The sequence below is a fragment of the Pelmatolapia mariae genome, linkage group LG10_11, assembly GCF_036321145.2.
Source record: "Pelmatolapia mariae isolate MD_Pm_ZW linkage group LG10_11, Pm_UMD_F_2, whole genome shotgun sequence".
In the NCBI taxonomy this organism is placed as follows: Eukaryota; Metazoa; Chordata; class Actinopteri; order Cichliformes; family Cichlidae; genus Pelmatolapia; species Pelmatolapia mariae.
The window spans coordinates 30,117,594-30,138,542 of NC_086236.1; the positions used below are offsets into that span (position 1 = coordinate 30,117,594).

At 43.1% G+C, this 20,949-nt stretch overlaps 1 protein-coding gene across 5 annotated transcripts in view; it reads left to right on the top strand.

The window, feature by feature from the left end:
- The window catches only part of ascc3 (activating signal cointegrator 1 complex subunit 3), a 159,634-nt gene that overhangs the window by 42,978 nt on the left and 95,707 nt on the right, over positions 1-20,949 (top strand). For all 5 annotated transcript variants that reach the window (XM_063488583.1, XM_063488582.1, XM_065471801.1 and 2 more), the window contains exons 6-8: positions 4,976-5,177; positions 5,618-5,753; positions 7,406-7,531. In XM_063488583.1, the coding sequence (XP_063344653.1) occupies positions 4,976-5,177; positions 5,618-5,753; positions 7,406-7,531 (464 nt within the window). The remainder of the gene's footprint in view (positions 1-4,975; positions 5,178-5,617; positions 5,754-7,405; positions 7,532-20,949) is intronic.

The window sequence follows — 20,949 nt, forward strand, 5'->3', positions numbered from 1 at the left end:
ACGGAGAAGTTTCCGGACTTCTGTAAAAGCAGCCCGAGCCCGGGCCACCGAGGTCGTAAAATCCGGGAATATTGCAATTGGTTGTCCGTTGAACCTCAGCGGAGCTTGGGTCCTGGCACGGCGTAGAATTTCCACACAATCCTGGTAGTAATGAAGGTTGGCTATGATGGCCCGCGGGTTACCACCTGGCTTTCTCGGGACAAGACTGTGAGCGGTCGACAATAACATCTTTGTCTATACCCAGCACTTTACGTAGCAGCGCGGATACGGCTGTGGTGGAGCTCGAATCCGGGTCCTCCGGGACCCCTATGATGCGGATGTTAGATCTCCGCATCCTTCCATGTCATCACATTTATCCTTCAGGTCAGACAGCTCCTTCTTCAAAGTCTTTACTGTAGATTGCAAGGTGACCACCTCATCGCTCCACATTGACAGCCCGTCCTCAACTTCTTTCACCGTGGCCTTAACTCCATCAATTTCAGCGCGCACTGCCGCCGTACTGTTAGCGATCTCATTTCTCACTTCTTGCACGTCAGCCCTAATGTTATCAAAATCTTCTTTCAGTGCATTTCTGAGTTCTACTTTTAACACCGCACTGATATCCTCTTTGACGGATTGAAGAAGCTCCAATTTCAGGGCATCAGTACCCACAAAATGTCCATCGCTGTGCTGAGTCTGTTCCTCAGTGGCCACAGAGCTGGCCGCCGCCCTTGGGTCATCATTGGTACTCATGCCCGAGGATGCGCCCGGCCCAGTCGCCGTTCCTCCTGTGTACTTTACTTCTTAGGTTAGATGCCATTCTGTCTCAAATGAAGCTGCAATATGATATATAAAACTGTTAACTTCCCCTGTGACACAAAATAAGACTTTGTAGGTTGAAAAAAAAAACTATTTTTGAAACTCTGTTAGCGGGAGCCTTCAGAAACGCGTCTTACTCCATTACTGGCTTGCTAGTGAGAGAGACACACCTTTTTGACACTATGTTTGCTGAGTGCTCATTAAATGCACAGATATTTGACCTCAAACATGCAGAGCGGGCTTCATCACAAAAGAACTGATACATCTGTGACGTCAACCTGAAAATGAGTTGACAAGATTTACAGAAGACTTGACCTGAAATCTTCAAAGGTTTTTAGTAGACACACCCATTGTGTCAGTTTGGATCATTTCCTGAGTTAAACTACACCAAACTATACTGCTGATGTAACTGACATGGTTATTAGTGCGGACAGGAACATAACGTGTGTCTTTCCAACCCCGTGAGGAAATCAGTACAGTCATTTTAGTGTTACTAAAAAAAGCTTCACTCTGGTGACCCTGGCAGGTGATTGGCCCGATGTGGTAACCACAAATGATTATCAATATCAATTGAAATAATAAATTTAATTCAGTTTCAATTTTATTTCTATAGCGCCAAATCACAACAACAGTCGCCTCAAGGTGCTTTATATTGTACAGTAGACCCTACAATAACACATACAGAGAAAAACCCGAAAATCATATGACCCCCTATGAGCAAGCACTTTGGCGACAGTGGGAAGGAAAAACTCCCTTTTAACAGGAAGAAAGATCCAGGCTCAGGGAGGGGCGGGGCCATCTGCTGCGACCGGTTGGGGTGAGAGAAGACCACAAACTGCAGCAGTCGTGTCAGGAAGGAGTGTGGAAAGCTTTCAACACTTCAGCTCTGGCCTGTACAGTCACAGCGACGTGACAGCACAAAGGTTATTATCATGGTGAAAACTCAGCTTTGGAAAAACCTGGAAAACCAAAAAATGAATGAAAAATGATTCATGAATGGGAGCGAGGTTCCCAAATTAGAAGTGTCAGAGGTTGTCAGTGTGAGGAGCCTACATGATGATGGTGTGGTTTAAAGGAGCCTACGCCACCTGCAGCTGTCACATTCACTAAACCTGGTGTCTCACACTGATGTTAAGGTCATGCTCAGCAGATGGTTTCACTGAAACAGCACCATTAATATACACATATATAAACCAGTGGACACAGCACAGCCTGCATGTTCAGTCTAACTCTCACACACTGCATGAGAAGAGACGTGTTAGTTTCAGTTCAATAACAGTCTGACAGCAAGTCTGAAAAATCTCTGTCAGTCACGTCACATTTAGATGAAGTGTAAATGTTCAAAAGCAAAGCTGTGGTGAAATGCTGCCAACCCACAGCTGGGACAGTGGTGGTGTTACTGGAACCCACTGGTGTGCTGATGTAAAGCCACTGTACTTGGACAGTAACAGAACAGCTCGTTAGCGTGAAAACGTGACTCGTTTTACGGCGTTTCAGTTGTGATTTTGGTCACACCCATACGCCGTTTCACACGTCAGCCAATTTCGAAGACGTCCCGATCAGCGTCAAAAAATTGGACTCGCCAGACAGCTTTTGAGATTACTGTTGCCTTGACAACTGAGGGTGAAATCAGGAGGGGTTAAAAAAGGCTGATTAAATTTTCCACTATTTGCATGCCATCAAGAAGAGTGGGATTTAGTGCGAATGCCTGTCTCTTGCTGATTAGCTTTTTAAATTGCAGTTTGGCACTGGCATGTTTATCAAAGAGCAGATTCTCTCGGTGGCTCCTCTCCACGTTTCAGCGGCTGACGGAGGCAGCGCCGTGTGGGACGGACCATTAAAAGACAAGATGGCCACACATGCAGAAAGTGTTTGACCAATTTTGGAAAGAAATATTTGAGGCAGTCGTACCCAGTGTGGTACATTTTAATGCCCTCACACTTTGATGAGCTGATTCTAGGCTCCCGTGGGCAGTGGAAACATCTGCCTGTTCCTGCTGTCTCCGTGTACACGGAGGAGCACGGGAGGAACACGGGAGGAACTGCCTGCCGGGCCGCTAACGTTTACAAGGCTGCAGTGTTTAACGGAAGGAAAGAACGTGGCAGAGGTTCACATCCTAGTTGGATGCTTGCAGGGTCGTTAATAACAAAGTAACTTGTTATTACAGCAGATAACATTTAACATGGATACATATGATAACCTTGTGTTTTAGGCCTCACTGATTAGAAACATGCAGCTGATAGGAACATCGTGTTCTGGTTAATGTGCTGGGTTTGAGAAACCTGAAGCTGAGTAAGGACATTATGTTCTCAACATTGGTTGCTGAGATGGTGACACATCATCGAGGCAAGGAAAGGTCCAAGTACCTGTACATACCCAGAGGTAGCCTGCCATTGTGTACTTCGTGTACAAATGCCTTTGAGCATGTATGTACAGATGTAGTACAGCAGGCGTCCACAGGATGTAGGAAGCTGTCTCTCTGACGACCTTAAAAAGAAGACGACGATGCTCGTGTTGCTCTGACGAGCTTTCACACAGCATCCTGAGGCCATAACCAGAACAGAAGCTCACAGACGACCGTGTGACAGCGAGCAGACACGAGCTCGGCTGATTCAGGGCTGTTTGCATCATTCTCCATGTAAGCAAGCCCAGCAAGAAAACAACATGAATGTCTGCTGAGCATTCGGAGGCCTACTCATGTCGGCACAGTCACGTTTCCATTGAATGACTCTGTGACTGCAGGAATGTTTAACTGGCACAAATGTTAATGTTGCAGGCAAACACATATCAGCCCATATGGAAAAGATATTTATAAATCTTATAAAGTTTGTATCTGTCTTGTGTGAAACTTGTATGAAAAGCATACAAGAGTGAAAACAGATATAAGATCCCTTAAAAAATTACATAAATGAAACTTGTATGTTTTGGATACTTACTAAACAATATATGAAAGTAATGAGAAATGAGTAAATCATATAAGCCATATATGATTCACTATATGAAACAGGCCAAATCTGATGCAAGTCTTTTATAAGTTTTTTCTATTTCTTTTCCATATGGGAGGTTTCCACTCATTATCTAATGTCCATTTGTTAGGTCTGGGTAATGTCTTAGTCTCTTCTAATAAGTACAAATCTATATGACTTTACTAAGACCAGGGATACAGAACTGTGTGTAGCTCACATGCATGGACTACTCAGACTCACTAGTTAATATAATCAGTACCCAGAGGACACACACGAGGACACGGGGAAGCCAGAGACCCAAAACTTTCATTTACACTCTGACAGCTCAGAAATGAAAATGATTTGAATGTTTTCATGAACGGTGAAGTGATGATCTCTCCTGCAGCAGTTCATCAGACGTCTGAGGGTCTGTCCTAACAGTGGCTTGGAGTTCGCTGTATGTGTTTGACTGACAGTGTCATGTTTTGGTCCTTCAAAAACAACAAGGTTGTCATAGAAATGTGAATGTGTGAGTCTAAACGACTCGTCCTGCTTTGACACTGTTTCAAAGGAGAATTTCATTAGAAATGTAAAATCAGACTGTTTTTAGCTTTTTCATCCATGAATCATCCATGAATCTTTTTCAGACAGGCAGTGCATGTCAGAGCTACCATACAGTACCACCAAACCCAAAAACTGGTGATGATCATAAGCACCACTGTTTGTAATGTGTGAAACACCCTGATCTGTCTCGGTGACGCTCTTCAGCACAATTATAGCACTGTGATTGCTCAGGAAATGAGAGTCCTCGAAATCTGGAGTCACTGTTAGAGACACATAACGAGGCACAATAGCTCCCAGAGAGAGGGCCAATAAAGGACGGGGGATTGTGCATAGAGGATGACAGAGTTAAAGGAGGTGGGAGGGTGAGAGTGACAGGAAGAGGGGGGCTGTTAGAGTGCAGGGAGGCTGTGCAGCAGGTAGAGCCGCTAGGTGAGATAAAAAAGAAATCATTCAGTCAATCAGCCTGGGCCGTGGTGCAATCATGAGATCTCATCTGTTTTCAAGAGCAATTCTGCCTTTTATTGAGCTGTTGTGTCTCAAACAGGGAGGCTGCAGCGGCCAAGCTTAACCCGTGCGCTGCCAGATAGATCTGTCACCACAGACTAATAAAGTATTCCTACCTGGCTTCAGCATGCTGCTGAGAACTAACGATGAGCCTTTTCCTTCAGATCTCAGCCTCAAGGTCAGCGCTGAAGCGACCAAGCCCACCTACGGGTGCCAGGTGACCATCCAATCAGAGCAGGAGAAACAAATGCTAAAGATGTACCGAAGGGAGGAGAAGAAAGAGAGGAAGAGATTCAAAGGAGGCGATGAGGGTGACTCTACGGATGCTCTCCTGACCTTTGACCCCAGAGAGATGAGAGCCCAGCGGTATGTCGTCTCTACAAACCTCATCTTAGTGTTTGTGTGTCTTTGTTGTGTGCCCACCTGTGCTCTCAGGTGTGTGTGACTGACAGCCTCCTGCATTTTTCATGACGGCTTCAAAGAAGCAAAGCTGCTTTTCTTTTGGGGGGGAAAATTCTTCCAAAAGTTTAATTTCAGAGGGTAAAAAAGAGCAGCGATCTGTTTAATTAAAATGTTAGCGTGTGCAGATCCAGCGCAGTGTGTAGACAAAGATTAGCAGAGAGGTAAGCCACTTTATAAAGCCTCACATCTTTGCCTCTTCACTGGGCTCATCCATCACAGCGCGGTTTGTTTCCACAGCTGTGGATCAAGATGAGGGCTGCGCCGTGGATCTGACACTGTGCCAATTTAAATGTTAAACTCTGTTTACTGTCCCGTCTTACTGTTTTACGTGTGCCTTGGTGCAGAGAGCAGGCCCTGCTGACTGCACGCTATGAACCTGTGCTGAGCAGAGACAGAGTCTACGAGCGGATCCGATATCCCAACGTCTACGACAACCTCGCAGAGGCCACAAAGACTGCTGCGTTTGTGGGAGGAGCCAGGGTGAGGCTGATTTTACTGTGCTGTACTCTCTGCCTCTGATATGTGACATGACCCACAGGTTTAAAGTGCGCGTGCTCTGTGCTTCATTTTTCCTTTTCTTACTGTTCTGGAGGAAGGTTAAATCATTTATCTGTGCAGCGGGGATAATCCCATCTTAACATTGTGTGATAACATCATTCTTGCTGCTTCATTGCATTTTACACTGTGGGAGATGGCTCTAACAAAATCTGAGCCCGTGTCAGAGTGTAGAATCACTTTAGTGGCTGTCAGGCTGCTGAATGAATCACAGAGAAGAAACACAGTGTGACCATCTCACAGCGTGGGTCTGTGACCACGGCACAGTGCTGAGAACCATCACAGGAAATAATCTCTGGGCTCAGGGCGCATGTGTCTGTGTAGCAGCAGTGGTCCTTAATCACTGGCTGGCTTCTCCTGCTCTGTAAATGAATGAACATGTATGAGAAAAGTGATTAAACCTGAAGAACATCTGGAACAAAAGGCTCAGCGATCAGCTTGACCTGTCGGGCAGAAGGAAACGTTTCATATGACAGAACCAGCTGACTGCTTCATAAAACACGTTTCCTCCATCAGCTGGTAGAAGAGTGCTGTTGAGGGTCGCTGATGCCAACAGACTCGATAAACTGATCCGTAAGGCCAGCAATGTTGTGGGGATGGAGCTGGACTCCCTCAAGGTGGTGTCGGAGAGGCGGATGTTGTCCAAGATAAAGACAAAAATCATTCCTGCCTGTGGCCATCTCCCTGTACAACTCATCCACTTAACACACTGGTTACTGCAACAGCTACACCCTTCTTGCACATGTTCTTTTCCAGCTATTTATTAATAAGTGACTTTTATGTATATATATGCCTGTATATATTGTGCTATTCTTAGTTAGTGTATTGTCTGTCTTTGTTAATGTTTGTTTATAATGGAGCACTGTAACGGAAAATAATTTCCCCCAGGGATCAATAAAGTATTCTGATTCCTCTGCACAGACAGGAAGTTGGTTCACTGATGATGGTCAGAGATGGGGGAGCTCGAGTGTTAGTCATGTAAAGTTGTTTTAAGAGAACTTAAAGAGGTTTGAAAGCTGAGCCTGTGTACCCATGAACTTGATGTATTCAGCTTGAAGGCCTCTGTGTGCTTGGAGGGCCTGTAAGTCAGACGCTTCCACAGTGTTTGTGTGGCTTCATTACACATGTAACAGTTACTGGAGTCGGTCAGGTGGGATCTTTTTCTCGTACTTGACTGATTTATATATGGAATAAATGTATAAGCGCTGACTTGATGTTCATATTTAGTCTTTATTATAAAGAGATTTTTATCAATGACAGTTTCAACATGTTTATGTTAGGGTCTGTAGTTACATAGAGAACATGCTACAGACCCAGTCTGGGCTCAGAGAGGCGTTTTGTTCTGTGGACCTACATCCTGTGTTGTGTTATGGACCCAGGCTACTCTGTGCTGTTTATCTGTAACTCCCACTTAACTCCAAATACCAAGTACACTCTGCTCATAGTGTTTTGCATTTTTGCAGTTGGGAAACTAAACGTATTGCTTCAGATTTACAGTGTTCAAATTCCTGTTAAATGTTCTGTGTCTTTGAGATATTGTGTCAAACCTTTTCTTCTGTTTGGTCGCTAACGTTCAGATGCTGCTGCCCGAGGGAATCCGCAGAGAAAACTGTAAGATGTACGAAGAAGTGGAGATCCCACCCAATGAGCCCACGCCTGTTGGGTTTGAGGAAAAGCCCGTCTACATCTCTGAATTAGACGAGGTAGGAGCTGCTGTGTGTTTAGATATGTTTGCGGGGACCAACAGTCAGCTGTGGGGACAAACTCCCCGTCCCCACAGGTCTGAAGGCATGTTTGAGGCTCACAGTGTGGTTTTAGTGTCAGGGTTAAGTTTAGGGTGAGCGGCTAGGAAAGCATTATGTTCAATAGATGTCCTCACTAAGATATGAAAACAAGTGTGTGTGTGTGTGTGTGTGTGTGTGTGTGTGTGTGTGTGTGTGTGTGTGTGTGTGTGTGTGTGTGTGTGTGTGTGTGTGTGTGTGTGCATTAAAAACCATGAGAATGTTAATATGGAAAATATTGACCATAACCACAATGCTTACTTTCACTTCAGACTGGGTGAACTGGTCTATCGCCAGCTTAAGTTCACACTGTTTACTTTCCCAGCATTTACTCTTGTCTTGTGTCTGTAATCACCTTCTTCCACACAGCTTTTCTCTAAAGCTTCAACACTTTGATTTCGTGAGGTATCCACTGCAGACTGCAGCCCTTTTATTACCATCTGTGGTATCGAACCAGTGACTGACTGATATTAATCTTATAATTATAGACACAGCTTTATGTTTGAGAGTACGATTCCAGTGATTTGAGTTTCTTCTTACTGGGAATGCCCAAACAGGTCAGTGTCATCTTTTCCTGAAAGTAAAGGCTGGAGGTACGTTCAGAGACATTCATGAAGTTTGGTTAGTTGGTGATCGAATGTTGAGTGGCCATTTGTCTGTATGAGTTAGCCTGGGTCTACCCGGGTTTGTACCAGTATGGACGTGGGAATGGTGTTAATAAAATACACCTGTGTTGTCTCTGCACGGCGTCTCAGGTGGCACGCTTGAGTGAGATGTAGCACACTGAGGTCCTTAGACTTGATGAAATAACTGGCTGCTGTACTTCATCAAGTACCTGAGTATGAACCACAGGAACTGTTTGTGTGTCTGTTAAGCTGCCAGGAGAAGTTGCTGATGCCCAGGAGATCATGTGACTGTAGCAGCCAGTGACTGATGTTCAGTCTAAATGAAAGCACTGTAGCACTCACACAGCTGTCAGCCGGCACAATGATCAGTCAGCCTGAGTGGCAGCTTGATGGACAAACCCACATTCACACTGGTACGTTCTGACTGGAGGCTGACTGGGTAAAGTCTCCTGGAGGCTGACTTTACCCAGTCACCATTAGGCCAAACAAGAGAGAGCAGCAGGCTGGAGAACCTGCAGCTGAGTTAGATCTGTGCCTTAGAGAGGAGCAGGACTTCATCAGAGTCCACACTCATCGAAAGCTCTGCTCTGATCCTGCTGAAGATGCAGCAGAAGATCACGTCGTCTTCTACAGTCTGCAGTCTGTTCATGAAGACACCAACATGGAGCATCCATGAAGCTCAAAGCTTTTTGTCACACTGCAGAAAATGAGTGTAACTGTTACCATTGTTAGCCTTCATGTCATTCACGCTGTAATGGATGCAATCATGAAAAGGACTGATAGTTGTGACGAAAGCATGTGTGTCCTGTGCTGTGACTAACTGATGCTTTAATCACATCAACGTGTTGTGCCTTTTGTTGTCGTCACAGTTGACCATACTTGCTCCTGTGTGTGTGTGTGTGTGTGTGTGTGTGTGTGTGTGTGTGTGTGTGTGTGTGTGTGTGTGTGTGTGTGTTGGCACTGGCAGTACTTCAGTAGCTGTCAGCTTCAATCTTCATCAGTGTGTCTTTCAGCACTTCACCACTAATCCTTTCATTAGTCACAGAAACAGAACAGGGAGCCACAGAGTCCAGCGAGAAACAGTCTGATCGTGCATTCCTCCGTTCAGGTTACTCTCTGTGTTTCTGCAACAAGAAGCAGCTCAGAGGAGATTCCCAAATATAATCCCACACCCGTCTGTAACTTCTGCTGCACACCTCACCGCTGTTCTCATACATGTACTGCACCAGCCTCAGGTAGTGTTGTGCCACTCCCAGCAGTACCTGCAGTACCTTCAGCATCTGTACTGTCAAACATTACGTCTGCAGGCCTCTTTCTTGCCATAACGCCATACTCTTCCTCACTGATTGTCACTTCCGTTCTTATCTTCAGCTCAGTTTTGTGAATAAAGTCTTTTACATAGAACAGACTCTACCTTACAGAACAGGAGGAACCCCATCAGAGCAAGCACTTTGTGACAGTAGGAAGGAAAAACTCCCTTTTAAAAGGAAGTAACCTCAAGCAGCACAGTCATCAGCTGTGACCGGACAGGGCTGAGCGTAAGGAGAAGAGAGCAGCAAGAGGAAGGATAAAATAGACACCCCTGGAGAAAGAGCTGATTCATTACTAATGACTAAACACAGCCGTGATGTATAAACGCACAGGTAGTGACAGAGATGAGTAACAAAGGTATTAAATGCTGCACTGAGGTGCACCGGGACGATCACAGAGATGAGTCCACTGACAAGCCAATAAGATCATTTGTACCTTTCATCATTTTATTATAATTATTCAATCAGAACTGAGCACGAAATTGAATAAAAAGTCTGAGAAATAAAACACTGAATAATAACCACAAACAAAACTATGATTTGTCTGTTTTAGTTCTGATGAACAAAGCTAAGAGTAAGTAAATGAATCCAAACTGATTTATTTATTGCTGCCACATCGATGGCCTGTACTCTGAGGACTCTCACAGTAAATACACCAACGTATTCATCGTGTCATGAGCAGGTTTCTTTATTATTAATCATAAAATCACTGACTCACAGGGACAAGAGCCACCTAATGTTCAGTTGTCCACATGTATTGGTTTCGTTGTAGGTACAGTTGAAGGTTTTATAATCCTCTTCTTTTGTGAACGCTAACTGTAAATTGTTTTTTATATCAGTATTGGAGTGGATCTTTGATGGTCTGGGATTGGGAGGTTGGGGGGTGACGAGAGTAAAGACACAACGCTGCAGGTCATCTTCTGGTCCCAGCTCTGGATGCTCACAGGTTCAACACATTCACACAGAGAGCGAGCTGCTCCATCTACAGTGGGATGGATGCCTCTCTGTGAACAAGGCCAGCACTTTAACATGCAGCTAATCATGTCACTCCTCAGGTCCGAAGGAAAACTAGTCCCCACGTGTATGAGCAAAATTACATTTGATGACCTCTAACTGACACAGCTGAGTGTCGTCACTCCTGACCTGAGTGTGTGTCCTTAGCCCACAGTGTGTAATGTGTTTTTTCCTTCATGGGTGTTGTCTGTTAGAGGGAGTGTGTGCTCTGATAAAGCACACGACTACAAAAGTAGTCACTATGTAAATGTTAGAAATGAATGGAGCTACACAACGCAGCGCTCTGTGACAGGCACAGGAAGTGAAACCATGCGTAGTTTCATGGTGTTGCTCTTCTTGTTCTCTCCAGGATTATGTTAAACAGTCTCATCTCCAGCTAACTGTCCTTCATCTGTCCTCCCCCATCTCTCTCAGGCTCTGCATCCATCAGCTCCTCATCTCCTTTCTTTCTACACACACTTTCTTCACTTGTTAGCACATTTCAGACTCCTTAGCCAGCTGGTGCTGCACATCCTTTCCAGCTTCACCTCTGACTAACCAGGTGACAGAAGTCTTAGTGTCCAGTCTCCTTTGCCACCCACCACACTCTTGACTGTATGTCCAGCCTCCCAATACTCCTGTCTACTCCCTCCATATCCCTCACTGTCCCAGAGCCTCAACTCCTCCCTGAACTCTGTGCAGCATCTTTCTTCAGCTTTCACCATTTAATCCTCGTTTTCACCGTGGCTTGCTTCGTCTTGTTGTAGAATGACTTTGGCTTCCACAGTTATTATACAGACCAGCATCCACTGTTGCCCAGCTACATTCTCCCCTCCTCTTTCAGATTATACCTTCTGATATAGATGTAGTCCACCTGTGTGTATCGCCCTGTGTTCTTCCCTCTTCTTGAAGTACGTTTTCCACAGTCTTTTCTGTCATTTTCACAAAGTTCATTGTCGTCTGTCCTTCAGTATTTCTGTTCCTAACACCTCCCCATCATCATCCCCATCATCACCTCTCTTCCCTTCATCTACATGCACAATACAATCTGCTTTAGTCACCGCGCTCTGTCTCACCCTGCTTCATCAACAAAAGAAGACTTTTCGATTGCTTAGACAGATGAGCATAAGATGAACGTGCAGCTGAATAAGAGATGGAGTCAGTAGCAGGAAGGAGCCAGAATACCACGTTACTGATCAGGTGTGGTAGAGGCGTAGTGTAGTAAGTGTGCAGTGGGAATGGTGCTGTAGTGTGTGTTGATGGTGTGACTTTTGAAGTTCTACCTTTAGCTCAGATTTAGTGCAATGCTGCAAATCAGATGAACAGCTCTTCACCGTGCAGGCAGATAATGAGCGAAAACACGCTGCGAAAACTACCCAGCAGCGTCTTAAGGCAAAGCATTATGAAACGGGATTTACCTCCTCAATCCTGCCGAGTGTGGTTTTCACTTTCACAAAACTGAGAGCAGCAGCGGCTGGAGCGGCTGCATTAAAGGTGTAGTGAAGCATTAATCCATCAAGGTCTAAACTTTATGCAAACTTTCAGCTCCCTGTTGTTGTGTGTTGGCACTGAATAAATAAGATTGAATTGAATGGAGTCATTTAGCTGTTCTGTTAATTACTGTGAAGTATTTAGACGCGTCAGTCTTCACAGCTAAATAAGACACAAAGTTACACATTGTTGACTTGAATCAAATGTCGAGTTATTTCTGAATCGTGTCCCTGCTTCACTCTTTAAATGGGACATCCCTGCCCCCCCTCAGAGCTTCTCTCTGGCAGATTCCTTTTCCTCTTTCAGAGTTCCTGTGTAACTGATCTATATCGATATGGAAGCTCTTCTGCTGAGCGATGTGAATTAGCCTCAGTCAAGCAGCGGCTCTATTCATTAACTTAAGCCTGGGCAACTGTGGAACAAAGTGCCTCGCTGCTGAAGCGCCAGCACACAATGCCTAATAAGTCTTTATTTGCTATTAGGATGGCTTTGAAAGGCAAACTGAAAAGTCTGACGCTGCCGCTTCCTTCCAGTTTACTCCGCTGCCGTTTGTCATTTATTGAAAGCTGTAATGGGAAATGGGGCTGGCATTCCTTTTAACAGTGTGAAACATTAAAAGTGAGGAATTTATTAAGGTGCTTTTCAGCGAATGAATCAGAGTCTCCGTATCCTGCACTGCCACCATGGTAAAAGCCTTCCTAATTGGTCCAAATAGATATGTACTGAGTGTGCTGAGTTAGAGCGAGTGCCAGTCAAACATGTACAGAAACTACTACTTCTGCTTGCTGATTTACAGCAGAACGCAGCTGAAACTTGGATACGGAGACCAGTATTGACACACACACATGGTCTAAGCTGCTAATTGGTAGGAATTCACTCAGGCTGCTAACACATTCTGAAAAAAATGACATGCTCCCGCAGGGAAAAGGTCTGTAGAGGGATAAGGATTAAGGAACACAGAAAGCTTTGCTCTTTAGCAGCTGAAGGAGAGTGTGGGCTGGTTGAAAGGCATAAGTAATGAATGCTCCCCCCCACTGCATATCATTCTGCTGCCTGATACTCGACGAACTGGCATTATGTCTCATTTAAATGTTTTTCTTAATGAATGGAGTATATTTAAACAGACATTGTAGTTTTCTCCAGATTCATATTACAGTGCAGATTCTTGTCCCTCCTCCAACAGGCTGGAAGCTATTTATATCTCAAAAAGTGAGTTCATGCATTGCTGATGCAAATTTCTCTCCTAATGGAAACACTGAAGGCTTTGTAAAGACGTTCTAGATGCTGAACAATCAGCAGCAGTGCACTAGTCTCTCATGTTGACTAGCTGCCGTGCATACGAAAATTACAGCAAGTCAGTGAGTTTAAAGTCTGTGTAGGTTCTCAGTCATCCAGGTCATGGTAGTCTAAGGAGCTTGGAAAGACAGCAGCTGGACTTCTTTCATATTTCTTGAAGACATTTCAGCTCTCATCACAGAATCTGTTTCATTTCTTAAAACAAATGCTGTCCCAGGTATTTAAACGTTAGCCGGTGTTGTCCCTGAGGAGGGTCATTGAGGGTCGCGGCATATTGGCAAAGAAAAGATGCCAATGGTCAAATTTTGCACAGAGAGGACAGATGGTTTGAAAGAGGACTCAAAGAGGCCATTTATGCCCACTTTGAACAGAGGGCGGGGCTTACAGCACAACCTGTCTGCTGCCAGTGCAGTCCTGAGATCCCTTCCCAGGCAACTCAATCCCCACTCACATCATGGTAATCTCAGTAGGTCACATGATCTCATAATGGTTTCACCCGAAACCTCTGGTGATGATGATCTGTGCCCTTTGTCACACCTTGGCTTATGTAATGACAACGTGATCAGTAGTGGCTCAGCGACCCTCTTAACCCTCATATGGTTTTCACCTCTGGTATCCCTCAGGTCAAATTAACCCAGGACATATTTGGGGTTTTAAAAACAAGTCTGAAATAAAAATTTACTTTATAAACCAGTAACATATGATCTCAGTCTAAAACAGTGTAGAAACATACACTACCAGCTAAAGGTTTAGAACCGTGAGGAATCTTGGAGTTCCTCATAGTTCCTTGGAGAACCTTGGAGAATTTTTCCAGTTTTTTATTGAAAATTATGCAGTTTAATGTCTCATTGCACTCTGACATGAACGCATAATACAAATAAGCAATTGGAGTTATAGACCAAAATGTATTCTAAACCTTTGACTCATCAAAGAGGCACCTTTGGCAGATATAACAGCTGAACACAGCCGTGCCATTCTTTCTACAATAGAAATCAAATCTTCTCCCATATCTGTAGCAGAAGTTCCCATAAATGTGGACCTTGTAGGCTGCTTTGCTTTGACTCTTCTGTCCAGTTCATCCTAAACCAGCTCGATGGGGTTTAAGTCTGGAGACTGTGCTGGACACTCCATGTTTTCAAGCTCACCATCTTGTTCTTTTTTCCTGAGGTAGTTCTGGCAGAGCTTGGACTGATGTTTTGGGTCATTATCTTGCTGTAGGATGAACCCCTGACCAACTAGGTGCATACCAGAGGGTCCTGCATGGTGCTGCAGAATGCTGTGGTAGCTGCTTTGTTCAGGGAGCCTCTCACTCTGTACAAGTCACCGACCCTGGATCAGCAAACAGCCCCAGACCATCACACTTCCTCCTCCATGTTTGACAGTTGATGCCACACACTGTGGAACCGTCTTTTCACCTACTTCACGCCGTACAAAGATTCTCCGTGATGAACCGAAGATTTCACATTTTGATTCATCAGTCCATAAAACCTTCTTCCAGTCTGCAGTAGCTCTAAAAATGTCTCTTCCTGTCTCAGTATCCCATAAGGGAATTTCACAAATGGAAGAAAGCAGTCTTACATATTTGTTTAATACGTGCATTGAAGGACATGTCCTGGTCAAAAATGACTCCAAGGTTCCTCACAGTGTTACTGGAGGCCAAGGTAATGCCATCCAGAGTAAGAATCTGGTTAGATACCATATTTCTAAGATTTTCAGGGCCGAGTACAATAACCTCAGTTTGATCTGAATTAAGAAGCAGAAAGTTAGCGGCCATCCAGGTCTTAATGTCTTTAAGACATTCCTGCAGTTTAACTGATTGGTGTGTGTTATCTGACTTCATGGACAGATAGAGCTACGTGTCATCAGCATAGCAGTGTAAATGTATGCTATGTCTTCTAATGATGCTGCCTAAGGGAAGCATGTATAATGTAAACAGAATTGGTCCTAGCACTGAACCCTGTGGAACTCCATAATTAACCTCAGTGTGTGAAGAGGACTCTCCATTTACATGAACAAACTGGAGTCTATTAGATAGATATGATACAAACCACTGCAGCGCAGTACCTGTAATACCTACAGCGTGCTCTAATCGCTCTAATAGGATATTATGGTCGACAGTATCGAACGCTGCACTGAGGTCTAGCAGGAGCTACAGTATCCAGAGTCGTACGTAGTGAGGAAGTAAAATTATTAACAAGATGATCGACCTCTGTTGGAGTAGCGTTCAGGTAGCTTCTCTGCTCTGTGTTGGTACAGGGCATTGAAGATGATAACAGTGGGTGGATTATTGTGATGTTTTTATGTTTAAGTTGTTTGTTGCTGGTTTTTAGTTTGTTTTTTGTCTGTTTGGGAGCTGACACAGTCTCTATGGAGATGGGTTTTTGGGGGAGTAACAGGAGGAGAGAAGCTGCAGAGAGGCGTGTAAGACTGCAACTTTGGATAGTCACATTTTGGGGGGTTTAATAAATTTGGATAGATTTCTAGAAATGAGAGCTGCTCCATCCAAGGTGGGATGGCTGTCGTCTCTCCTAACAAGACCAGGTTTCCTCCTGAGAGTTTCCCAATTATCCTGATTTGCTTACTGAATTAACATTTACATGTAGAAGACTCCCATGGAGTTTGGAGCATGGACTGGTACATTTTTCAATGACAAAACATTTAAACTCAACATGAAATAGTTTTCTGTGCTGCCCACAGATTTCAGTAACAGTCTGTGAACCTGTACCTCTTTTTAAATTCTGTGTTACAGTACACAGTAATGTACATTACCACAGCACTAATCCATCTTCAACAGTCCTATGATTATAATCAGGGCTGGAAGTTGCACTCTTAATCACACTGTTTTCGTCTAACACTCAGATCTTCCGTCAGTAAACCTAGACACTTTAAGCAGATGTTTCACAGACTTTTTTTCCCTGCAGCTGATGTAATCAAAGGCGACTGTTGGAAAATTTATTATGAGTATATATGGAGTGGAGTGATTCATTTATCTTTAATGATAGTAAAATAATCATTTAGCACATCACACCCCACTCTCCTAAATGGTTTCATGTCTTTTTATCCACGACTCAGACTGGAAGGTTTGTCCAAACACCTGGGAAAGATATAGTTAGAGATGTCAGATGAAGGTTTTGTGTCTGGTATTTTCAGACGTCTGATGGTAGCAGGTGAGCAGTGCTGTTGTCATTCCAGTACACATGCCGTTACCGCTTTCACTCAAAATCCTTTGATTCTCCTGACTTGACAGCCTGCCCTTTCCTTTCCTATGCAGGAGGCAGCGTCTAAGGACAGGCATGCAAAGATGAGGCAGAACTGAACAGCCCGCCATCCATAATTAATCCACCTTGATTGCATTTTCTAATCCAGTTTGGATGTGGTTCCCCCACAGCACACACATGTGGTTCTCTAACTTTTCTTAGACTTGTTTTAAGACATCTTTGAGGTTTAACGCATTCACAGTGTGGTTTGGTGATGTGAGAGCATGCACAAATGCCACTATACTACATCTATATACTATACACAGTATACTACATCTGTATACTATACACAGTATACTACATCTATATACCATACACAGTATACTACATCTGTATACTATACACAGTATACTACATCTGTATACTATACACAGTATACTACATCTGTATACTATACACAGTATACTACATCTGTATACTATACACAGTATACTACATCTATATACTATACACAGTATACTACATCTATATACTATACACAGTATACTACATCTGTATACTATACACAGTATACTACATCTGTATACTATACACAGTATACTACATCTGTATACTATACACAGTATACTACATCTATATACTATACACAGTATACTACATCTGTATACTATACACAGTATACTACATCTGTATACTATACACAGTATACTACATCTGTATACTATACACAGTATACTACATCTGTATACTATACACAGTATACTACATCTGTATACTATACACAGTATACTACATCTGTATACTACATCTGTATACTATACACAGTATACTACATCTGTATACTATACACAGTATACTACATCTGTATACTATACACAGTATACTACATCTGTATACTATACACAGTATACTACATCTGTATACTACATCTGTATACTATACACAGTATACTACATCTGTATACTATACACAGTATACTACATCTGTATACTATACACAGTATACTACATCTGTATACTACATCTGTATACTATACACAGTATACTACATCTGTATACTATACACAGTATACTACATCTATATACTATACACAGTATACTACATCTGTATACTATACACAGTATACTACATCTGTATACTATACACAGTATACTACATCTGTATACTATACACAGTATACTACATCTGTATACTATACACAGTATACTACATCTGTATACTATACACAGTATACTACATCTGTATACTATACACAGTATACTACATCTATATACTATACACAGTATACTACATCTGTATACTATACACAGTATACTACATCTGTATACTATACACAGTATACTACATCTGTATACTATACACAGTATACTACATCTATATACTATACACAGTATACTACATCTGTATACTATACACAGTATACTACATCTGTATACTATACACAGTATACTACATCTGTATACTATACACAGTATACTACATCTGTATACTACATCTGTATACTATACACAGTATACTACATCTGTATACTATACACAGTATACTACATCTGTATACTATACACAGTATACTACATCTATATACTATACACAGTATACTACATCTGTATACTATACACAGTATACTACATCTGTATACTATACACAGTATACTACATCTGTATACTATACACAGTATACTACATCTGTATACTATACACAGTATACTACATCTGTATACTACATCTGTATACTATATACAGTATAGTATATAGTACATGGTCTTAAGAAATAGAGATGCAGATACTGACGTGGAGTTCTTTCCCTTCCAGTCTGTGATCAGATTAGAGTTGAATCAAATATCAGGATCCTTAAGTTTTTTCTTTACATCATATTGTCAGAGTATTATTACTGATTATTGTCACAAAGATCAGGCTTAGTGGGTGTGCTTAGTTTATTTAAAAGTGGACTTGTTTTGGTTTATGAGCTTAAGTGTGTACTGTATTAGGGTTGGGCGATATGTAAAAATGTTCCAACTGACAATCATCAGTCCAATAATCGACGATGGGCGTTATATTTGTGCATGTGCAGACTTTTTGATGGGCGGAGCAATGTAATCATGCACGGACTGATTTGCGCGTTTACAACACAGAAGTCCAAACGTGGACGAACTCATTTCCCCCCCAAAATTAGGGCTGTCAGTGTTAACACCTTAATGCAGGGTTTACGCGGTCATCACGATTAAGGTGTTTAGAATATTTTACGCGCTCAACCCATCTGTAGCGCAGAATGAACAAACTTTGGACAAACTTCCCGAAATGCGTTGACAGAGATATTTCAGGGATTTTGAGTCAGTCTGCGCTCCAGATGGGTTAATTGTTAATCGCATTAGTCGTGATGACGGCGCGTTAATGCTGACAGCACTAAAAAATATAAAGTCGCCAATTTGGGATGAAAGAGGTAAACCTAAGGATGTAATCAAAGCGGTGTGCCGCTTGTGCAGACGTATAGTGCGAACAAAGTACTCAAACACGGCTAACTTGCATGAGCATGCACGTGTCCACCATCCGGCTGAGTATGCTAGGCTATCACCAGCTTCTGCAGCTCCATCAACAAACATTTGGGCGCACTCTGAGGAGGGGGCATTTGCTCGCAGATGAAAGAGGGTGCTGTTAAAACAGCGCTATTATTATTTTTTCTGTTGACTGCTTGTTTTAGCTCCATCATTATTAGCAAACGTACTCATGGGCAAATAAATAAATAAATTGTCCTTGTAAAAACGATCGCCGATGGGCTCAGCCTATCAGCGATAGTGGATATATTTGTCCAATCACCCAACCCTATACTGTATATGAGTGTAGACTTGTATATAGTTAAAACATGTATGGACTGTATAACGTCCAATTCCAAATGTCAACTTTTAAATAATGGAATTTGAAATAAGGGGGTAGGAACAGCAGAAGTCTAAACTTCATCCTAAACATTGTGCAGACATGGAGACGCTTTTCTTCTCTCTTGTTATTTCACTTTTATTTACATGTTTGAAATAAAATTATTCTATCTAAGAAAAGCTTCTGATTTTCTTAGATAGAAGCTTATTTTCAGAAGCTTATTTCAGATGGACTGAGATGAGAAGTGGAAAACGTCTCTTCTGGTCTGATCAGTCAGACCAGTTGTATTTAAAGGTCATGGAATTGGACCTGTGCACGTGGACCTGCGCTCCTGGACCTACCTGCGCACATGGACCTGTGCACGTGGACCTGCGCACCTGGACCTGCGCACGTGGACCTGTGCTCCTGGACCTGCGCACGTTGACCTGTGCTCCTGGACCTGCGCACGTGGACCTGTTCAAGTGGACCTGTGCTCCTGGACCTGTGCGACGCACTGAAACACACACACACACACATATTCGTACAGCAGTCCGTTCTCCTTTAAGTGCTTGCAGATCCACACACACTCTGATTGATGCATTGCAGACAATTTGAGGTTCAGTGTCTTGCCAAAGGGCACTTTGTCCTGCAAACTGGATTAAACAGGAATAATCTAATGAGTTTTTGATTGGCCCACTCTACCTCCTCAGTCGCAGCCTCGTCCCCATGTATGCTGCATCTTGTTGGCTGAAGAGGAGAGTTACCATCCACACCAGCAGGGATAATGTGTGTAATGGCAACGGCCGCATTAAAGCTGTAAATGTGTTCTATACGCCACGTGTGTTTTGCTGTTATATATGGCATGTACACATACTACAGTTAGTGTTCAGTGTTGACATTGATAGGCTGTGTTGGTTCATGGTTTTTGGGCTCACGAGCCTCTTTGCTACTTCAGCAAGTGCTTCTGGATCAAGTGATGGATTACCTCACTGTTTGCTATCTCCATCATACTCCTAGCTCTCCATCTCCCTTGTTTGTGCCCTCTTCTTTCTGCTGCTGCTCTGCAGGGAAATGAATGGACCCCCTATTTGCTGCATCTGCATCTCACTCTAACCCTACCTGCGGGGAGAGTTGTTGTGCATGTGTGTGCTTCCCGAGACTTGGGAATTGATGGTGTGTGTGTTTCTGAGTGTGTCTGGCCAGGTCATTTAGTACTCTATATGCAGGCTTGGAACAGGCTGATAAGCTGTTTGCAAAAACTGGCAATTAAAAGTTGATCAGGCTGTCAATTCAAATGGAATGAAATGGAACCAGAAAGTAATTAAAAGGATGGCATGAAAATGACAACAATTATATCTCTTAGCTTCCCATTACCAATGCACACAGGAATTTAATTAGTTTAGCAGCTCATATGGTGAGCTTATACAGTAAATGCACAATAACACTAAACGGCAGCCACCGGACACACAAACAAACACTGATGGCTGTTGTCTATAAGGCACTCTGGCCCCTGCTTTCATATTAAACCCTCACAGAGAGAGGTAACACATGTCACATGCAGATATGCTGACTTTTGAAC